This window comes from Entelurus aequoreus, linkage group LG19 (genome assembly GCF_033978785.1).
Source record: "Entelurus aequoreus isolate RoL-2023_Sb linkage group LG19, RoL_Eaeq_v1.1, whole genome shotgun sequence".
NCBI classification, from domain to species: domain Eukaryota; kingdom Metazoa; phylum Chordata; class Actinopteri; order Syngnathiformes; family Syngnathidae; genus Entelurus; species Entelurus aequoreus.
Genome location: NC_084749.1, coordinates 30,797,127 through 30,818,560, shown reverse-complemented (window position 1 = coordinate 30,818,560; position 21,434 = coordinate 30,797,127). Strand labels below are relative to the sequence as shown.

Genomic DNA, 21,434 nt, shown 5'->3' with positions numbered 1-21,434 from the left:
TTGTTTTGCTTAATGGCTATTTTCCTCAAAGAATTTGTAAGTCTGACACAAAACAAATGTCCACTCCAGAGAATGCTTTGAAATATCTTTTTGAGAACAAATGTCCTGCAGTGGACGTTAGTTTTTGTTCTCTTTTCTTCTGTCAGACTTACACAATTCTCCTGAGCACAAGCGTCCTCAATAGCAGACATTTAAGTTTTGGATAACAGGAATTATTTTCCAGAATTGTGTAAGTCTGATTAAAGAAATAGGCCCAAAACAAAGCATCTTCTAAAGTGGGTATTTGTGTTTTTGCTGAACGGCAATTCCCTTCCAAATGTGTAAGTTAGACAAAGCAAATAGATGAAGAACAAATGTCCACTGCAGTGGACGCCTTGAAATATCCTTCTGAGAACAAGCATCCTCTGCAGTTGACATTTCGTCACCCTGTTAAAATAATCACTTAACTAATTTTTTCAAGTTTTTCAGGAAACACCAAAACTTCACCAAAAGTGTAACACACACATTTATTGATCATTTGACTCAAAAAGGATGTACCAAAGGATGGTTATTGGCACAGTAATGACATTGTGTGTAAATTATGTAATTTAACACCGAGGCAACTATCTGAACTTGCCTTTGTAACTTAAACAAGCTTATGGTAACACGTCTGTCATAAACATGATCATGAGCATAAATGTTAGTTAAAACTGTCATTAATGTTCATGACACACCACATTTAATGTTAATGACATGCTTATGACACTCTTATGTGGACACCTTTAAAATAATGTGTTACCATACCTTAAGTCACAAAAGCATGTTCAAAAAATTGTTGGTCATTTATTTCTCATAGGCCATTATTATCTTAAAGTGGTCAAATCACATGATCTGATCAACTGATGATGCAGGCGAGTTTACAATAGGTGGCCGGCATCCTGAGATGATTTAGCAAAAAAAAATAAAATGTTTTTGACAAAATGACTTGGTTGATTATTTTAACAGTGTGACGATTTGTGTTTTGCATACCGGCATTTTTTTTCCCTCAAAAATTAAGTCTGACAAAAAACAATCATCAACTGCAATTTGAAATATACTCCTGAGGACAAGCGTCCTTTGCAGTGGACATTTGTGTTTTGCATAACAGCATCCCCCCCCCCCCCCCCAAAAAAAATGTGAAGGCTGAAAAGAAATGTCCACTGCAGAGGACGCTGGTTCTTTGCTTACAGCAGTCCTGGAACTTCTCTGACACACCTCATACAGAAGATGGGTATCTAAAATTGAGACAAGTTAGTCTATTCTTGAAGAGCCATTGTGTTTTTTTTAATGTGTTTGACTCCAGGGCTCCCCCTGAAGTTGTTAAATATAACCAGACACAGATCTGATATTTGCAGGAAATGAAGTATGTGCATTAGAGATGTCCGATAATGTTTTTTTTACCGATATCCGATATTGTCCAACTCTTAATTACCGATACCGATATATACAGTTGTGGAATTAACACATTATTATGCCTACTTTTGTTGTGATGCCCCGCTGGATGCATTAAACAATGTAACAAGGTTTTCCAAAATAAATCAACTCAAGTTATGGAAAAAAATGCCAACATGGCACTGCCATATTTATTAATGAAGTCACAAAGTGCATTATTTTTTTTAACATGCCTCAAAACAGCAGCTTGGAATTTGGGACATGCTCTCAAGGTGGGCGGGGTTGTAGGGGGTAGCGGGGGGTGTATATTGTAGCGTCCTGGAAGAGTTAGTGCTGCAAGGGGTTCTGGGTATTTGCTCTGTTGTGTTTATGTTGTGTTACGGTGCGGATGTTCTCCCGTGTGTTTGTCATTCTTGTTTGGTGTGGGTTCACAGTGTGGCGCATATTTGTAACAGTGTTAAAGTTGTTTATACGGCCAGCCTCAGTGTGACCTGTATGGCTGTTGACCAAGTATGCCTTGCATTCACTTGTGTGTGTGAAAAGCCGTAGATATTATGTGACTGGGCCGGCACGAAAGGCAGTGCCTTTAAGGTTTGTTGGCGCTCTGTACTTCTCCCTACGTCCGTGTACACAGCGGCGTTTTAAAAAGTCATAAATGTTACTTTCTGAAACCGATACCGATAGTCATGAAACCGATACCGATAATTTCCGATATTACATTTTAAAGCATTTATCGGCCGATAATATCATCATCATCAGCCATTGTCAGTCCACTGCTGGACGAAAGCCTCAGCATGTTTCTGCCATAGTGAACGATCTCTAGCTGCTCCCTGCCACTGCACTGTTCCCCAATATTTGTCTATCTCATCTCGCCATCTCACTCTTGGTCTTCCTCTATTTCTGCTCCCATCCATGGGTCTCCATGATGTCATTAGGGAAGTCCATCTATTATCTGTTCTACTGATATGTCCAGCCCACTTCCACTTACTGAATTTGATAGTTCTCATAATGTCTTGGACTTGCGTTTGTTTTCTTACCCATTCATTTGTTTTTCTGTCTTTATATGTGATTCCGAGCATATTTCTTTCCATGTTGTGTTGTGCTGCTGCTATTTTCTTTTCCATTTTATTTGACAATGCCCAGGTTTCAGCTCCATATGTCATGGTTGGTAACACGCATTGATTAAAGACCTTTCTTTTTAGGCTTAACGGTATTTCTCCTCTCATGATGTTGCTCAGTTTTCCATATTGGCACCAGCCCAATCTGATTCTCCTCCCTATCTCCTGTTCTTGACTCTTTTCTTTCAGGCTAAATCTCTGCCCCAGATAGATATATTCATTAACTTCATCAATTTCATTTCCATTAACAGTCACAGGTCCATGAGATACCATGGAATTTGCCATAACTTTTGTTTTTTTCATATTCATTTTCATTTTTTAATGAAAACTAATATGATAATAATATATTAATAATATCGGACTGCCGATAATATCGGCAGTCCGATATTATCGGACATCCCTAATGTGCATGTTTCTAAATGCTTGTCTTCAATACAGCACATAACTCCACACTGCAACTGAGCCAGTGCACCATGACAAGGATTAAATGGATACACCTTTAGAAATACAAAAGAGACTAATGAGTTGTTTTGTCTGGACAGGTGTACAACCTGATGCGTAAATGCTGGGAACAAGCGCCCGAGAAGAGAATCACCTTCAAGCAGCTGATTGATGAGCTGACCATCATGCAGCAGCAGCTCAGCCCTCAAAATGACTTTTAAACGGCAGATCAGCATCTTCATTGTGCTTGGACACTCGGCCGTGCTACTAACCAATACTGGCTTCAAGCTGCTTTAGTAAGTGGCGTGCTTTTCTCCTATGTTTGCATTTATGATAATCGATGCTGCCTAATATTCATGTTACTGCATATTACACACGGGACCTTATGGAGTCTCACCTGGTAGTTAAGGCTATATTACTACTACAGGCATGTTAAGACAATTAGTAGTGCCACTCTTTTCTTGCAGAGAACATTTCTCAAATGAGCACTTTTTCGGAACTTGAGTTAGTTTAAGGATCCCATGTTCAGAAGGGTCGTTTATCGCGTTCGCTATTAAGTGGCAGGCGATAACGACATTGAAAACCATTAAAATAAATTTCCTCTGCGAATTTTACACTTTTAGGTCCAATGACAAGATGGCAAAGTATTTTTTTGTTGTTGACTGAAAACAAGACCGATGAGTCGCACCTTAATGTTTATTTACGTGGCATTTCATTTGAAATGTGTTTTAACAAGTTATTTTACTTGTATTACCATTTTTTTACTTTAGTGTGTATATATTTTTTTGTCTGAAATATGATGTAATTGGTTCCAATGTGACAAAAGATAAGTAGGACAAACTTGAGTCGACATTTTAATTAGGAATGTAAAAGACAATTCCTTCTGCTAAAAAAAAGACAACAGAGTCATTTAAGGTGAAACAATCCATAATTATACAATGAAAACTAAATAAAATCAGTGTCTTCTTCCTAGTCAGTCCAAATTCTTTATCTACTTATTATTGTAAAACTGTTACAAATATGCATGCCTACATCAGGTCTAGAAATACTTTATTCACAGTAAAATGTAGAAAAATCTACAGAAAATACCAGATCAAAATAAAAACCAAAGCCAACCATGTACAAGGTGTGAAGCACAGACATTCTATTCCTTATCTAATAATAATAAATATTACTGTGCTCCAGCAAGTGGCACATATTGAAGATATGGCAAAGCACAATTGTTTACTGTATTGCGAGTCCCATCTTACCACTGTAATATTGCAGGTACTCCGTTACCTTAGCGACACACTCTCACACACACACACACACACACACACACACACACACACACACACACACACACACACACACACACACACACACACACACACACACACACACACACACACACACACAAAGTAATTTGAACAATGATAAGGAAAATACAAAAGCAATAGCAGATAAAGAAAGTCATACATTTTTTAACAGATTTTGTTTTGGGGTCACATAAGTGTGGACAAGCCAATTCTGTTTTTACAATACACTTTCACTTTTCATTGACGCCATCACAGCTTCTAATTGACCTTCCAGTCAAAATTCAGTTTTTGTACACCCCACTTTTCGTAGGATTTGATTTAAGGCCAATATGTTGTATACCATATGGTCTAACATTGCATGTAACAAACTAAATGTAAATGTAGGTTTGGGGTGTCTGCAACAGATTAATTGGATTTAAATGATTTATCGGAAAACATCTTTCAGTTTGTCAGATTTTTGGGAGCAGATACAGTAACTAACAAAAACTGAAATTGGACTGTATGACAGTTTTTCTGAATTTCTTTTAAGGAAATAAACTAAAAACTAAACCCCATTCTGGGAACCAAATTCTAAGCAACCTAAACACGTTTTTTAAATCTTAATCTTATTCAACCCATGTGCAACTTTAAGATTGACTATACAAACTTACTCTTGTTTTATTGGCTTTTTGACAAAAAAAAACACAGTTTTTTACAACAGGAAAATGTTAAATATTCAATATTTCAAAAAATGTGTTTGCAATACTTGCGGTTGGGTAATTACAGCCTTGACAAAGTCAATAACTCATGGCATTGATTGTGATACAGTAGATAAAAACTATAATTTTATAATAACTATTGAGCGAGACCGAGAGAGAAAGCAGGCAGGACTTGGTTGACTTTAAGTCTTTTATGTTTATCGGCCATGTTCTATTTAACTGTCCGAGATCATTTTCATTGCATTTCAGCGATTTGATTGTAGTTTAACTCGTTTACGCTTATCAAAGCTCTAAGAATGATGCTCTTTGTTTTCTCGTGCCATTTGGTGGTTATGGGGCGCTAATAAACCAAAACAATATTTTCTTATTTTTCAATTGACAAGAGTGAGATGAATTTGGTGCAATGTATCAGGATTACAGTCTGTTAGAAAATAGCAGTTATAATGGGAGTCAATGGGGCCAAAAAGCTCTTAAGAGAAAGTGTGTATAATTTGTTTATATCCTATTCTAACAATGTTGCAATCAAAAGCATAATACAGTAAATAAAGAAAACACTCCCTGGCCAAATTTCAGACCGTTAACCTTCAAACTGAACAATCATATCACATTAGGAAGACATGTAGTACTCTAGGGGTGCACAAGGGTTAAAACACAATTCTCACTTTTTATCTTTTTTTTACTAAACCTCAAAAAAACTTGAGCACCTGAACATATTCCTTGGTGTGAGACAAATGTAAAGGTAAGTCTCCCACATCCAAAAAGGTGTGAATGTGAATGAGCTGCTTATGTTACTGACTTTCGACCGGTACAGGATGTACCCTCACCCCTGTCACTCAAAGTCGAGTGGGATAGGCTCAAGCTCCCCTGTGACCCCAATAAGGACAAATAAGAAAATTCATGAATGGAACATCATCAGTTCACAGCGCCATTTTCAACATACAGTCCAACACAAATCATCAGGACATTCAGAGAACAGGTAATATTTGCTTTTTGATGTACAACACTTGACAAAGTTGACAACATCCATTCCAAAGTACTGGAATGTTCATTACAATTGTACAGTAATATGTTTGTAATACTTTCTGTGCGGGTCAAAATGAAAACCATCTGCCTTAGAAGTGAAAGTAAGCAGGCAATGAAGCATGACAAGTACTTCCTGTAGAAAAAGACCCCTCATACAGGCAGTTATGTTGCACAAGAGGAAGGCGGCAGGGTAAGACAACACTGCCATCAAGTGGCCAACTGAGGCAGCTGTGAAATTCTACACAGGTCTGACATCAAAATTATGTTATTTAGCTTTCTTGAGGTGGACAAAATGCATTTTTTGGTCAATGGACACATTTATAATTTATAGTCTTAATTACGAATGACTGTGAAGGTAAAACAAAAAAAATTGTTTTACTATAATTCGAATTAAAAAGTAAAATGCTCCCGATGCTTCCATCTTTGCCATTTTGCATGTTACAGTAAATAAGTTGCGTTGTTTAAGGTCAGTACGTTAGAACACATCAAGTTACCCCAAAAACTAAATCTCCTAATGCTTTTCACAGTGTAGGCACTCGGTTGCCATGGAGATGCAAGTCAAATTCGACTACTTATGAACACAGTAATAATAATAAAATCAGCAAAACAAGTATTTGTAGACAAATAAGTGTTAGGGTCACACAGGGGAAAAAAAACTTATGCAGATACATTTTTATTTTTACTTGAAATCGTATTTTATGTAACAGCGAATAAATATTAATTAAATACATAAATAATTATTCAGGTCTTCATTCTTGTCACATTTTTTGTTATAAATTGACAACTTTCCTTCAAAGGATTATGACAAAGCTGTGATATGAATCACTGCTTCTCAAATAAGGATATTAAGAGGTTTAAAAAATATAAATATATACAAATTCAGTGAGTAAATAAGTATTTGATCCCCTGCTGATTCAGTGAAAACAATGTAGAGAACCACTGATTTACACTATAAAAGATTAAATATTATATTATTTGTTACAAAGTAGTAAATAAGCGCTAATCTAGCATAATAGTTAGAGAATGTGTAGTTCCCTGTAAGACAAGATGGAAAAAATCCAAATTGATGATTTGACTATTGATCTTTAGTATGGCTTGTACTGCTAAAAAAACAACAAAAATGTTTGTTTTTTTTAAAATTAAAATTTGTAATATTGATGGAAATGTCATATTAGTTTAATCATCAGGAACAAAATGACCAATGTCCTTTTTTCAATACAATAAAAATACAATAGATTAATTAATTAATTAATAGTAATTGAGGCGCCCATAAAAAAGTTTATTTTTGACAATAATATATGCAGGATTTTGATGATGCAGTGAAGCTCGCTCCAAACCCTCCTGCTACCTTGACACTTGCCTCCAAATCTGGATCAACATTTGCAATACAAGTGATTGTTGTAATTATGAGATCACATTCAGCTCCATAACCTCAATTGTTCACCTGTGACACCAGAAGCTAACTGTAAAAGTACTCCTCACTAATGACTGATTATGTAAAAAACGAGTGATATATCGACGTCACGGTCAACTTCTGATCATATTAACGTGTGTTCACCTCGCTACAAGTTTGAAGAAGACATTGTATGAAAGTTGACTGTAGAAGCTGAGCTAATGCTTCTGTAGCTGCACATCTTCTCACTGATGTCACCTTGTACAAGTTTGCTGTACAATAAAACTTGGCTAAATTAAGGCTCTTTATACATGTATTTTTCACACTTTTTTATCAAATATTTTTATGTAGCAGCTTTTAACGCAAATGTAATTTGATGTTTTGTACTGAAACAAATTCATGTGAAGGAAATTGTTCAATACGTTTTTTTTAGTGCAAAATTAACAAATTGAACATTAACCGGGGATAGAACCCAGCACTATTTCTGTGCAACATGGAGGACAATTTCATCAACGGGGGAAATTTGCCATTATATTCTTATCAGTGACAGAGCAGGAAAGGGCTAGGAACACATTCATGGTAAAATTTCATGAGACGCTTGGTCATTTGACATTTTACATGCACTAGGGATGGGCGAAATATATTGCTGACTCTTAGAATAATGAGAATATTGCACCATTTCTGGTTGTATTATTTTCTCATTACTATTATCAATCTACTTGCTGTTCAGTTACTTTACCTACACTTCTGTTCAAATGTAATAAGCACTTATTCTCCTTGGTTTTTTTGACTACTTTATATTAGTTTTGGCTTATGTGGGTATTAATCAAATACCAAGTAGTTACAGGGGGCAGTATTGGTCATACCAATGTTCATACTTAAAATTACTTCATTTTTTCATGCTCATTAAATGATCACATTTTTGATCACTACTTTAATAGGACAAAAACAGTAGTGTAACAATATTGATTAATATTCAAATAATTTCCTTTTCACATTTATAATCAAGTCAATAGTGAAAAATAACTAAACAAAAGCAAAAACTACGGTTTGCTTTGACAAAAAAAAAATTGTGATGAATAAAAATATCGATCTAATCACTGTAGTATCGACCATATACTGATACTATACTTGGTGGCGCCGCTGCTGCCCACTGCTCCCCAAGGGGATGGGTCAAATGCAGAAGACAAATTTCCCCACATCTAGTGTGTGTGTGACAATCATTGGTACTTTAATCTTTTAATCTTTAATTTGTATCGACCCGCCCACCCCGGTTTACATTCAAGCGTTCTAGCCTAGCTATGCTCTTTTGTATCCTCCTACTTTGTGCAGTGTTGCATGTTTAGCTATTCCTTGTCCTCTAGTGATAATGTTACCTGTAAGAGACATTCAGTAGTTTTATTCCTTGTCCTCTAGTGATAATGTTACCTGTAAGAGACATACAGTAGTTTATTTGCTGCCATTGGGGCGAGGATTAGTGACTGGGAATCTGCACTGCGGAGGGACGTTAGCCGCTAGCGAGGACGCTACATTGCATTGCGTTTATTCGCTTGTTGCTGTCAAATTTAAGGGACACAGTAAAAATGTGTCATCATGCATAATGACAATAGTATTAAAAACACTCATCGTCGGCCAATTTTATATAATTCATATCGTCGGTATCGAGTATCAGACCATGTGATGTGCTTATAGGGAAGGGTGGCCCCGCTGCACCATTTTATGCTTTATTATCACATATTTATAATATATAATGTTTACTGACTTCAAACGAATGAGGTGACCTCATTTCAGGAAAACCATAAAGTAAAATAATTTTAAAAAATGTACTAAGTTTGCATGAATGGTATACTCTGAATTGCAAATATGCAAGGATCTACTCTGCCGTAGACTGTAAAAACCCCACGTTTTTTGTTTTTTTTTGACTGCGATCAATTTAAAGAAGCCTCCTCCCCACCAAAAAAATTATGTAACCTATAAAGTAAGGACTTGTTTATCACAGTTAATTGGTAAATTAACTCCCGCAAATTAGGATTTTTCAATTATAAATCTAATTCTTTTATAGCCGGAGCATTAAAACGGTTTATATGAAATTAAATAATACAATTTTGTCACTTTTACACTCTAATCCATACTGAACAGCGGGCTCTGATTTGTTTGGTCTCATTTAGAGCCCAATGCTACATAAATATTGATGTTTTTAATTCATTTGGCAGTTTTTATGCTGGAAAATGTGTAATTTAGGCAAAAAATATGTATGCGAATATGCGAGGGATGATTGTAACCTGAATAATTACAAATATTCTGCTAGAAAGAGAGCTAAAGAAATGTCCTTTTTCTGTATGACAATGACCAAAAAAGGCATGCAAATCAAAAAGACCTAAATCCAATAGAAAATCTCTGCAAGTTTTCCGCACACAAGAAATGCTTTTGAGCATTTTTCTCAGAGTGCTGCAACTAGCAAACAAAGTATCCCTTCCATACCCACTGATCACTTTGAAGATCTGCTGTGATTATTGTGTTCTGACCTTTGACTACAAACTTCAATAGCATTAGTTTACAAACATGAACAAACTGGATTTGAAGTGAAACATTAAAAGTTTATATTAATTTATGCTTTTATTACAACCAGCATCTTCTGAAGTGGACATTTATCTTTTCTTTTTTCAATTACAAATGTCACGGGGGAAAAAATAGTCCTGTGTTGCAAAACACAAATGTCCACTAGAGGGGACGCTGGGGTGTGTGTGTGTGTGTACATATATGTGTATATATATATATTTTAAAAATATATATATATACTGTGTGTGTATATATATATATATATATATATATATATATATATATATATATATATATATATATATATATATATATATACACACATATATATACACTGTGTGTGTATATACATAGTGTGTGTGTATATATATACATACAGTGTGTGTGTATATACATACATACAGTGTATATATATACACACACACACAGTGTATATATACACAGTGTATATACAGTATATGCATACACAGTATATATATATACATACAGTGTATATATATACACACACAGTGTATATATACACTGTGTGTATATACAAATATATATATACACACATACATTAGTTCTTGTAAAGTTACACATGGCTTTCTAGGACATTGTTGTATTTACACAAGTACTTACTGTCTACTCTGTCACTCATGGCGAGAAGCTTTCGGCCGTCAACACAAATAAGGGCTCTTATTGGTCCACGCTCTGTTTCCTGATGTCCTCCCAGAGTTGGGATAAAAATGGCTGACACTTCCTACAGATACAGCATAGGCACACGCATTAACACACAGGCACACATTGCGATTGTCCATGTATATAAGAGGACATAAGGAAAATACATAAAGTGGTCTTACATAGACAAAGTGTGTAGTTTTAGAAGCGTATACATACATATATATTACTAGCATCATTTAATATCTGACTAAAAAAAGGTGTTAAGGCTTGACACCATTACAATGATTTTAAATAGAAGTGCTTTGACCAAACAACTAAATTGCTCTTATTTGAGCATTCTCATACTAAAGCACATCTCAAAGCTTCATGAGGCAGCCACTAGAGGGAGCCGTTGTAGGTCACGGCCATCCTAGAGCCTCTTTCTCTTGTAATAGTCAGCATACTGGCCCCCAAGACCTTGGGAGTGCTGCCCAACATAGCCGCCATCTGAGGACGTCACTTCCTGCACGGCCCGCTGGGGGTACTCCCTCTTGTGGCCCCGTGTTTGATTCTGAAGGACAGGACAAAGGGGGGAGCCATTAAAAGTGTTTTCAAATCAAATGCTTTCTTTTTACTGCTTTGTATCACATTGCTGATGTCCTACGTCTGTGATAGGAGGCTAGGTGTCAACTAGATGCACTGTGAAAGTGATGGGAGGGAGATAATGCAACATTCTGTGTGTGTGTGTTTTAGGCTAACAGGGTTTAAAGCCAGGCCACAAAAGGCGGTCTGTACAAACAAATGGAGATCTCTGCTGAGCTCAGGCTTTTGAGGCTTCCTGTCTCTCATCATCGGCGCCGTCCAATTCTGTGAACTGTCAGCTGTTTTTTACATTACACATCACACAGATGTGATTAGTGAGGAACAGCATCATCATCATCAGGTCAGTCATTGACCACCCTAATAGAAGCTATTATACTTACTGACTGATACTACTGAGTGCAAGTATTTGCTCGACTAAATACTGCAAAAAGACAAATGCAGTTATTTATTACCAGGGATGCAACCTTTTTCACTTCTGATACAATACCGATATTGACCGATATTGGAGCTTGGCAGTATTGGCAGATACCAATATTGATTTGACGTCAAATCTTTAATTATTTTGTAGTGTGGAATGTTAGAAAAGGTTTTATCAAGTGAAAAGACTCAGAGAACAATGGTAAGTGTGAAAATCAGTCTGGAATGGACTTATTTTTTCCTACATTTAAAACACTTCCTTGCGGTCTACGTAACGTTCTTTGGTCAAAATTTTGCACGGCTCGTTAGGAGGAATTATGGAGGAAGGCAAGATTGTTTTATAAATATCTCCGCCATGTCTCTATGGTTTGATTTCACATTTTCAGAACTTATGCAAATCCCAAATACACAAAAACGGGTACCAATAGGTAAAAAAAAAAAAAGAAGGTTGGTTTTGCATAACAGGTCCCGTTTTAATTGAAGTTGAGTGGTAATTGTTTTTTTGGAGACATATAATGGTCACAATAATTCTAGAGGTGAAGCGCACAACACGATAAGTTGAAAGATATGGGTAGCTCGGTTGGTAGAGTGGCCGTGTCAGCAACCTGAGGGTTGCAGGTTCGATCCCCGCTTCCGCCATCCTAGTCACTGCTGTTGTGTCTTTGGGCAAGACACTTTACCCACCTGCTCCCAGTGCCACCCACACTGGTTTAAATGTAACTTAGATATTGGGTTTCACTATGTAAAAGCGCTTTGAGTCACTAGAGAAAAGCGCTATATAAATATAATTCACTTCACAATGATGTAGACACGTTTGTTACTGGAAACTTTCTCATATGCTTCTGTCTTGGAAACTTTGTATGTGTAAGTAATATGCAATTATAATTTTTTGATACTTGTTTATATTGACACATGTGGTGTTTTAGACTGCAGTATTGTTCAATAAAGGACACATACTATGTATGTGTGCTTAGCTGTTGTGTAGCTGCTATCTCCTAGTAGCCTAGGAGCTACTAAACTTATCATATTTGCCCTTTTAATCTAATAAAATACAAGACACGACCAACCTTGTGTGCTTATTAGAGCATTGCAAAAGTAAACATGCTGCAGGACTGCTTGTATCAGAGATTTTAGATGCAAGACAATACTTGTTGGGATTTTTTTTGCTGATAAAGGGATATTAATTCCCTCCGGGTACTCCGGCTTCCTCCCACCTCCAAAGACATGCACCTGGGGATAGGTTGATTGGCAACACTAAATTGGCCCTAGTGTGTGAATGTTGTCTGTCTATCTGTGTTGGCCCTGCGATGAGGTGGCGACTTGTCCAGGGTGTACCCCACCTTCCACCCGAATGCAGCTGAGATAGGCTCCAGCGACCCCCCGTGACCCCAAAAGGAATAAGCGGTAGAAAATGGATGGATGGATGGAATATCAAATCAGGACACCGTTAGTTATGACGTGCCATTTTTACGACTATAAATACAGTTATGGTCCAAAGTTTGAATGTCATTATTATCCGGCCCCTTACAAAAATGTGTTAAAAACAGGGCCTCTTAGTAGAGACCTCAGCGAAGGCTAAACTGTATCTAGCTTGAAATTGTACACCTCCTGCACAAGCCTAAAGTGTAACCTCATATTACATGTGGGGGAATTGAAATACAATCTGATCCTTGTTTTTTGTATTTACAATGAAAACACGGCAAGTGTAATAAACTCTACCATTGGTTCATTTTGGAAGCAAACAACTGTCACAATGCAAGGTCCCTGTCCTAGTTGTCTGTTTCATCATTTTGTCTACACGACAGTGATGGCGTTTCCTCCCACTGACACCAAGTAATAGTGCTCTATAATCCAAAAGCAGCTCGCTAAAAGACGGAATGTTTGCATCTTTAAAAAATACTCATGTCACTGACATGAGTATTTAATATGATATACTGAATGTTTTACCACAGGACAAAAAATAATAAATACATTTAAAATTGGCTTTTAAACAGGTGCATGTAATTGTAATGGACGATGATTGTGTAAATGCTGTTGGAGACAAAAAGAGAGCAAAAAACATTAAAAGGAAAATAAATGTGTATCAAAAGGAATAGACATCGGGATACATTATAGGTTAGGATTGTCTGGGATTAAATACAATTATTGCAATAATCATTTACACACATAGACTAATTGGGTAGTGTAGTTGTTATTTTCCCTAGCTCATAACATCACATCTTTCCCCCTATAAAGAAAGATTTTAACTCAATAAAGTGTATTTCTTTTTTTAGCTTTAACTTTTCATTTTTTAGCATTGTAACCACATTAGCAAACAACTTTTCTCTTCATAGAATTTTCTTTCAATAAAGAAATAAAGTGCAAAAATGTCAAAGCATCATAACAAACAGTTATGTCAAATAGCAGCAGAAGTGCACTTTTTGGAGAGCTGTATTATTTTCAGTTGTGTGCCCAAGGGACTGATTTTATTTAACACTATATTATTATTTATACACCTATAGTGATCACAGAGACAGGTTGTTTTTGTGTTACTGTATATATTTGTTTTTCTGAAAAATCCCACTTAATATACTTCGGGTAACAACAGTCAATATTTATTTATTTATTAGATTTGATTTTTTTCTTATATAATAAAAGTGAGCTTTTGTTAAACCAAATATTGTGTGTTTTTTTCCAGATACAACAACCTATCTGGACTCGATATAAGAATCGATAAGGAATCGGTTCGATAAGAGGATTCGATAATAGGCTCGAACTCGATAATTTCTTATCAAACATCATCATCATCAGTTAGTTGATAAAATGAAAAGCTTGAGCAAGCATCACCATACATAGCTCTAAATTCATCATACTTCATAATTTTACCACTCTCATTGATAATATCATTGACAAAAATGATTCCTCTTTCAAACATATTTTTCCAAAAGAAAGGCTTTCCATCTATTACAATATTAGAGTTCATCCATATTAACTGCTGCAAAATATTGTCTCTTTTTTCTGGCACATAAAATTGAAAACACCACTATGAGTGGATTGTTTCCTTTATGAACCCCGCCATGTTTCCCAGCAGACTCTCTGGGAGGGGATCACTTGTAAAAAAGGATACAATTTCTTTTAAAACAGTACATGTTTTTTGTCCAACAGGACATTTGTGTACCACCCAATGTTTAAATACATCTTTGGAACAATTGATGCTTTTAAAGACAGACACATAGCTTCAAGGTTGAGAAGTTTCAGGCCCCCATATTCATACTCTTTGTACAAAACCTTTCTTTTAATCTTTTCTGGTTTGCCGTTCCAGACAAAATCGAAGACCCTCCACTCATAAATCTTAAAAAAGTTTTGTGATGGAGCTGGTAATGACAAAAACAAATAAATAAATTGAGGAATAATTAACGAGTTGGCAATAGACATTTTACCATACAAGTGTGAAGTGAAGTGAATTACATTTATATAGCGCTTTTTCTCAAGTGACTCAAAGCGCTTTACATAGTGAAACCCAATATCTAAGTTACATTTAAACCAGTGTGGGTGGCACTGGGAGCATGTGGGTAAAGTGTCTTGCCCAAGGACACAACGGCAGTGACTAGGATGGCGGAAGCGGGGATCGAACCTGCAACCCTCAAGTTGCTGGCACGGCCGCTCTACCAACCGAGCTATACCACAAGGTTAGGGATTTCCCTTTCCATAATTGCATAATTTTGTCCATCTTTCTTAGTCGATTATCATAATTTACTGAGCCTAGATCTTCCAGATTTTCTGGGACAACAACACCAAGTATGTTAACTGGTCCATCTGTCCACAAAACAGGCACTTTGCATTCCATTCGAAAGGACGTTCCCTTTAGATTTCCGATCCTTAACATTTTACATTTATCATAATTAAGCTTAAGGCCAGATTGCTGTGAAAATATGTCCAAAAGATTAAGAAGGTTCCGCAAACAATGAGGAAAAATCTTATCTTTGTGAATCAGCCTTTTCTGACATGAACTTCATCAAGAACAAACACAGAACATGCCTCACTGATGCACATCTGCAAGACTCACTCAGAGTTGCAGTGTCAAGTTACACACCAGAGTACAACACACTAGTTAACAGCATGCAATGCCAGGCTTCCCACTAACTGACAAAGAAACAGATAACAGATTTGGTGTCCAGTTCAAAGTGTGACATGATTTAAAAATTTGAGAGTTTACTTTTGTATTTTACATGAGTTATTATTTGTACAAACATGGTACAAAGTAATTCATGATTTGTTAAAAAATGTTAGTGGCTAGCTATTTTAAAATGGGATACTGTGATTTCACAAGACTGTCTTAGAAGTGATCATTTGAAAATGTTCAATTTGAAAAATGTGCACTTAGAGAAAATATAAAAATAAAGTGTTGCATATTGATATTTATCTGTTTCTAAATATATTTATTGTGAGAAATCATTAAGATGATCAGTGTTTCCACAAAGATAAATATCTTAAATTATTAATAATAACAGAGTTAAAGGTAAATTGAGCAAATTGGCTACTTCCGGCAATTTATTTAAGTGTGTATCTAACTGGTAGCCCTTCGCATTAATCAGTACCCAAGAAGTAGCCCTTGGTTTCAAAAAGGTTGGTGACCCCTGCAGTATATGGACCAATATTGAGCCACAACAAACCTAAACTTCATTTTCATAAAGTTTAGGTCTCGCAACTACGGTAAACAGCCGGCAACTTATTTTTCCCCCGTAGAAAAAGAAGAAGCGCGTGGTGCATGCTGGGATATATGACTGCGCGAGGCGTGCCGTTTTGATTTCCATTTGTTTGTTTATGTAAAGACCCCAAAATGGCTCCTATTAAGAGACACGCTTACAGAGTTTAAACTTAAGACGATCAGTCACGCAGTAGAACACGGGAATAGAGCAGCAGCGACACTGACTCCATTAATGACAGATGTTGGATGCCGTATCCGCCCAACTGTTTAATTCGGACACTGAAGAATAAGAATTTGAGGGATTCGTGGATGAGGAATAACTTCATAGAGTGAGCTTTATATGTTTATTTTGTGTGTTGTGTTGTGTGACATTAACGTTTGAGCAACGTTGAGTTATTGATATATTGTTATTGCTCTGCACTATTTGGAGTGTTACTATATTGTGATTGCACTAATGTTTGATTTACTGTAACAGTATCACTGCTTTTTACGTGTTTATTGAATCGAGGAAAAGTTCCCCTCCACTATGTGATATAAATGTTGCACTACATGTTATACCTTGCTGTTGTTAAAAGATAAAGAAAACACCACGTCACTGACTTTACCTCGGGGCAAATAATAAAACAGCTGTTTATTCATTTTGGGAGTGAACAGAGTTGTTAGAACGCTGGTTTGTAATCTATTAATAAAGTTTGACTGACCTATCTGACTGTTTTGTTGACATTCCCCTTAGCGCAGCTCCATCTAATGGATGCATAGGTGCGCCTTATAATCCGGTGCGCCTTATATATGAACAAAGTTTTGAAATATGCCATTCATTGAAGGTGCGCCTTGTAATCCGGTGTGCCTTATAGTGCGGAAAATACGGTATTTTTGTTTTATTTCTATTGTCAGTTACAGATTTAGCAAAAAAACAAACAAACAAAAAAACACTTTAAACCAATGTCCACTGCAGCGGATGCTTGTTTTCAGGATGATATAAAAGAGGGTATAAACACTTGCTGATCTCTCCGGCTACATCTTGTTATGCTCTGGCAGACCAGGCACGTATGAGGTGCGTTAAAGGGAAACTGCACTTAATTTTGCATTATGTTCCCATAATGATTGTGAACACACGTTTTTTTTTCAAGGATCTTAAAGATGATTTTAAAAAAATGCTTGCAAATTACGGCTAATGGGAGTCACTGCTGTAGCCTTCAAAGCCCTCTAAAACAACTTCAAAACTCTCCGTTTTATATAATGTAGTCACAGACATGTTCATAACACCGGAATTCCTTTCCTCTGCACATTTATTTTCATTTCCACAGCAGCACACTTCAGACTTCGTGCAACAAATGTGTGTTACTACAAATCGTGGCAGACTTGGTAACAGACAACAAAGATGAAGAGTTTCCACTGATAGTCACAAACACACTAGGTGTGGTGAAATTACTCTCTGCGTTTGACCCGTCCCCTTGTTCCACCCCCTGGAAGGTGAGGGGAGCAGTGAGCAGCAGCGGTGGCTGCGCTCGGGAATCCATCCATCCATCCATTTTCTACCGCTTGTCCCTTTCGGGTCGCGGGGGGTGCTGGAGCCTATCTCAGCTGCATTCGGGCAGGGAATCAGTTTGGTGATTTAACCCCCAATTCCAACCCTTGATGGCTCGGCCGCGGTTTGAACTCACGACCTACCGATCTCAGGGCGGACACTCTAACCACAAAGCCGCTGAACAGGTAAGAATATAGAAGCAAGCACAAAGAGAGGGTGAAACGATGCAGACGGAAGCCAAGAGACTGAGACTAATGTTGAATTTAAAGCAAAGCTATTTTGAGATAAATGGAGTGCTTACCGAAAATAAATCGGAAAATATCTTCCCCGGCCAGCTGGAACAAGTCACTTTTAACATTGCTCATGATACACGCAGCACATCATGCTTGTTATTACAACTACAGTACATATGCTGTGTACAGGGAACCCTTCTGAAGGAATCAATAAAGTACTATCTATCTATCTATCTACAAACAAAACATGAAATGTGGGCTAATACTTTACAGATACTGTAATATGTTTGTTCATGTTTTTCAGTCAGTACATGTAGGTGTCTTATCGCTAGGGCTGGGCGATATATCGAATATACTCGATATATCGCGGGTTTCTCTCTGTGCGATATAGAAAATGACTATATCGTGATATTCGAGTATATGTTCTCACGCAGTAGCTTTTAGCTGCAGGCATTACACTACATGCGTTTCCCACTCTTTCTTATCTCTCCTTCTCACAGAGACTTAAACAAGAGCACCTTCTTATATACGTCTCGTGTGCAACGTCACACGCCCTCCCTGAGCAGAGAGGTAGCTACATGGGTAACTTTAGCTGTAATGCTAATGGTGCATTGCGAGTGGTAATACGAGAGAAAGAAGGTGCCAATCTGGTAACAAATGAAGGAAGAATTAATTCCCAAGAAAAACAGCATAATGTGCATCGTCTGGCGGTGGTTTGGCTTCAAGCGGGAATATGTAGAACAATTATGCGGCAAAAGCGTTTGTACAAAAAGTAGCAGCACTGCTATTTGATTTTCTATTATGCAGCTCATTTTTATTTGACAGTTTTTGAAATATCTTGTGTGTCATCATGCACAAAAGTTCACTTTATTGGTTTTAAACTATTGTAGTGGCGTTCTGTACAAAAACTGCACTTTAATTTAGTGTTGTTTTGATATGTCATCTTATATGTCATTCACAAAAGTGCACTAATAGCTTGTTTTAAAATGTCTCTGACAATCTTGCACTTTCTGTTTTGAAATGACATGAATGTTTGTGCCACTGCTTAATAACTGTTTAATAAATACAGTTTCGCTAAATTGACTTAGTTGTGATTTCCCTCTCTGCATGAAAGTTTAAAATGAGCATATATTAATGCAGTATGAACAAGAATGTTTTAATGTAGACACAGAATCATCATACTGCTGTGATTATACTGTATGTATCAAGTGTTCATTCAAGGCTAAGGCAAAATATCGCGATATATATTATATATCGTGACATGGCCTAAAAATATTAATAAGATAAGAGATATTAATAAAAGGCCATATCGCCCAGCCCTACCTATCGCATTGTGTTGTGCATTACAAACTCAAGAGCCAGGTTATCTTTTCCTTCAGAATTAATGCTATTGGACCTCAGTGCTGCATTTGACACTGTCGACCACTCAATACTTTTGGACAGGTTGAAAAACTGGGTGGGGATCTCAGGCACAGTTTTAAGATGGTTCAAGTCATATCTACAAGATAGGAACTATTTTGTTTCCATTGGTGACTTTGTATCAGAACCAACCAACGTGTGGAGTCCCCCAAGGTTCAATCCTGGGGCCGACTTTATTTAACATCTACATGCTCCCACTAGGACAAATCATGCAAAATAATAACATTGACCATCACTGCTATGCCGATGACACCCAAATCTATGTAGCGCTATCACCAAATGACTATCGCCCCATAGATCTTCTGTGCCAGTGCATTGAGCAAGTCAAACACTGGATGTGCCAAAATTTCCTACAACTAAATGAAGATAAAACTGAGATAATTGTTTTTGGTGCTAAAAAAGAAAGGTTTAAAGTCGTCCAACACCTTCAATCACTGTCCCTGAAAACCTCACATAAAGCCAGAAATCTTGGGGTTATTTTAGATTCTGATTTACATTTCGACAGTCACATCAAATCAGTAACAAAATCGGCCTACTATCACCTCAAAAATGTAACAAGACTTTGAGGGCTCATGTCAGCTCAAGACTTTGAAAAACTTGTACATGCCTTTATTACAAGTAGGCTAGACTATTATAATGGTCTCCTTGCAGGTCTTCCCAAAAAAACTGTCAGGCAGCTACAGCTTGTTCAGAACGCTGCTGCTAGAGTTCTAACAAAGACCAAAAAATGTGAGCACATTACACCAATTCTTAAATCCTTACATTGGCTCCCTGTACATCAGAGAATAGATTTCAAAATCCTCCTGCTCACATATAAATCACTACATGGTCTAGGGCCCAAGTATATTACTGATATGCTCCCACTATATAAGCCCTCTAGATCACTAAGATCTTCTGAGACCAATCTGTTAGCGGTTCCAAGAGTAAACTCAAATCAAGGGAGAGCATCATTCAGTCACTATGCAACAAATAGCTGGAATAAACTTCCTGAAGATGTCAGACTTTCCCCAACTCTGACTACTTTTAAAACTAGACTGAAGACTTTTATGTTCACCTTAGCTTTCAGCTAAATCTTTTAATCTTTTAACTTTTAACGTCCGCACTGTTTTTATTTTTATTGTCTGCATTTTAATTTTGCTTTTATTTTCTTTCATTTCACTTTGTTGTCTGTGAAGCACTTTGAGTCTGCCTTGTGTATGAAAAGCGCTATACAAATAAAGTTGCCTTGCCTTGCCTTAACTAGCCCACAGCTAACGCCTTAGCATGATGTGTTACTACGCTGGAAAAAAAAAAAGTTCCTAAATGTTTGCCCTTACAATAACAATATTGCTACAGTTTGATTATTATACAGGTTACGGAATGTAAATGAAGTATTGTTTGTGGTTTTTGAAAGGATTTCAGCAGCAGAACAGATTGCTCCCATTAGCTGCATTGCCAGCCGCCAAGAACGAGACGATTTTTACAAATTAGAAAGGGAAAAAAAAACGTGTCTTCTTGTCTCTCGTTATGATTGTGAAAAATAGGCAACATTTGAAAAAGTTTCCCTTTAAGAAGCACACTGAAACCTAGTGTATGGAGTTGTAAGGAAATGCCACATTCACAGATAGTCCTAGTATAGTGTGTTTATGGGCGAGCGCAAAAATCACGCCAAATACTCACATAATAGTAGGCACTCCAGTCTGTTGGGGCAGTGTGTGGGTGCGTGACGGGACTCGACGTGGCCGCCGCTGGGTGCGGTGCACCGATGAAGCCGGGCACTAGAGGCAGGGTGCTGTAGGCCGGCAGCATGGCAGCAGGGGGTAATACAGCCGGGGGAGGAGCCACGCCATTGTTGACAGCATGCAGGGAGACGCCGAGCGACTTGTACACATCGGCTTCCTGTTTGGAAAAACACTTCAAATGATCAACTGAAAGGTTAATAGAGTTGTAGTCTTTACGCACAATACATCTTAGCCTTGATTGACA

At 37.1% G+C, this 21,434-nt stretch overlaps 2 protein-coding genes across 2 annotated transcripts in view; one reads left to right on the top strand and one right to left on the bottom strand.

Moving 5' to 3' along the window:
- jak1 (Janus kinase 1) overlaps window positions 1–5,517 on the top strand; it is a 58,463-nt gene extending 52,946 nt beyond the window's left edge. Inside the window, exon 25 of the mRNA XM_062028264.1 lies at window positions 3,071–5,517. Within this exon, the coding sequence (XP_061884248.1) occupies window positions 3,071–3,190 (120 nt within the window). The 3' untranslated portion in view covers window positions 3,191–5,517. The remainder of the gene's footprint in view (window positions 1–3,070) is intronic.
- A 4,953-nt stretch (window positions 5,518–10,470) lies between these two features.
- Window positions 10,471–21,434, bottom strand: part of raver2 (ribonucleoprotein, PTB-binding 2) — a 170,022-nt gene continuing 159,058 nt past the window's right edge. The window contains exons 15-16 of the mRNA XM_062028263.1: window positions 21,129–21,347; window positions 10,471–11,153 (exon numbers count right to left, since the gene is read on the bottom strand). Coding sequence (XP_061884247.1) covers window positions 11,013–11,153; window positions 21,129–21,347 — 360 coding nt within the window. The 3' untranslated portion in view covers window positions 10,471–11,012. The remainder of the gene's footprint in view (window positions 11,154–21,128; window positions 21,348–21,434) is intronic.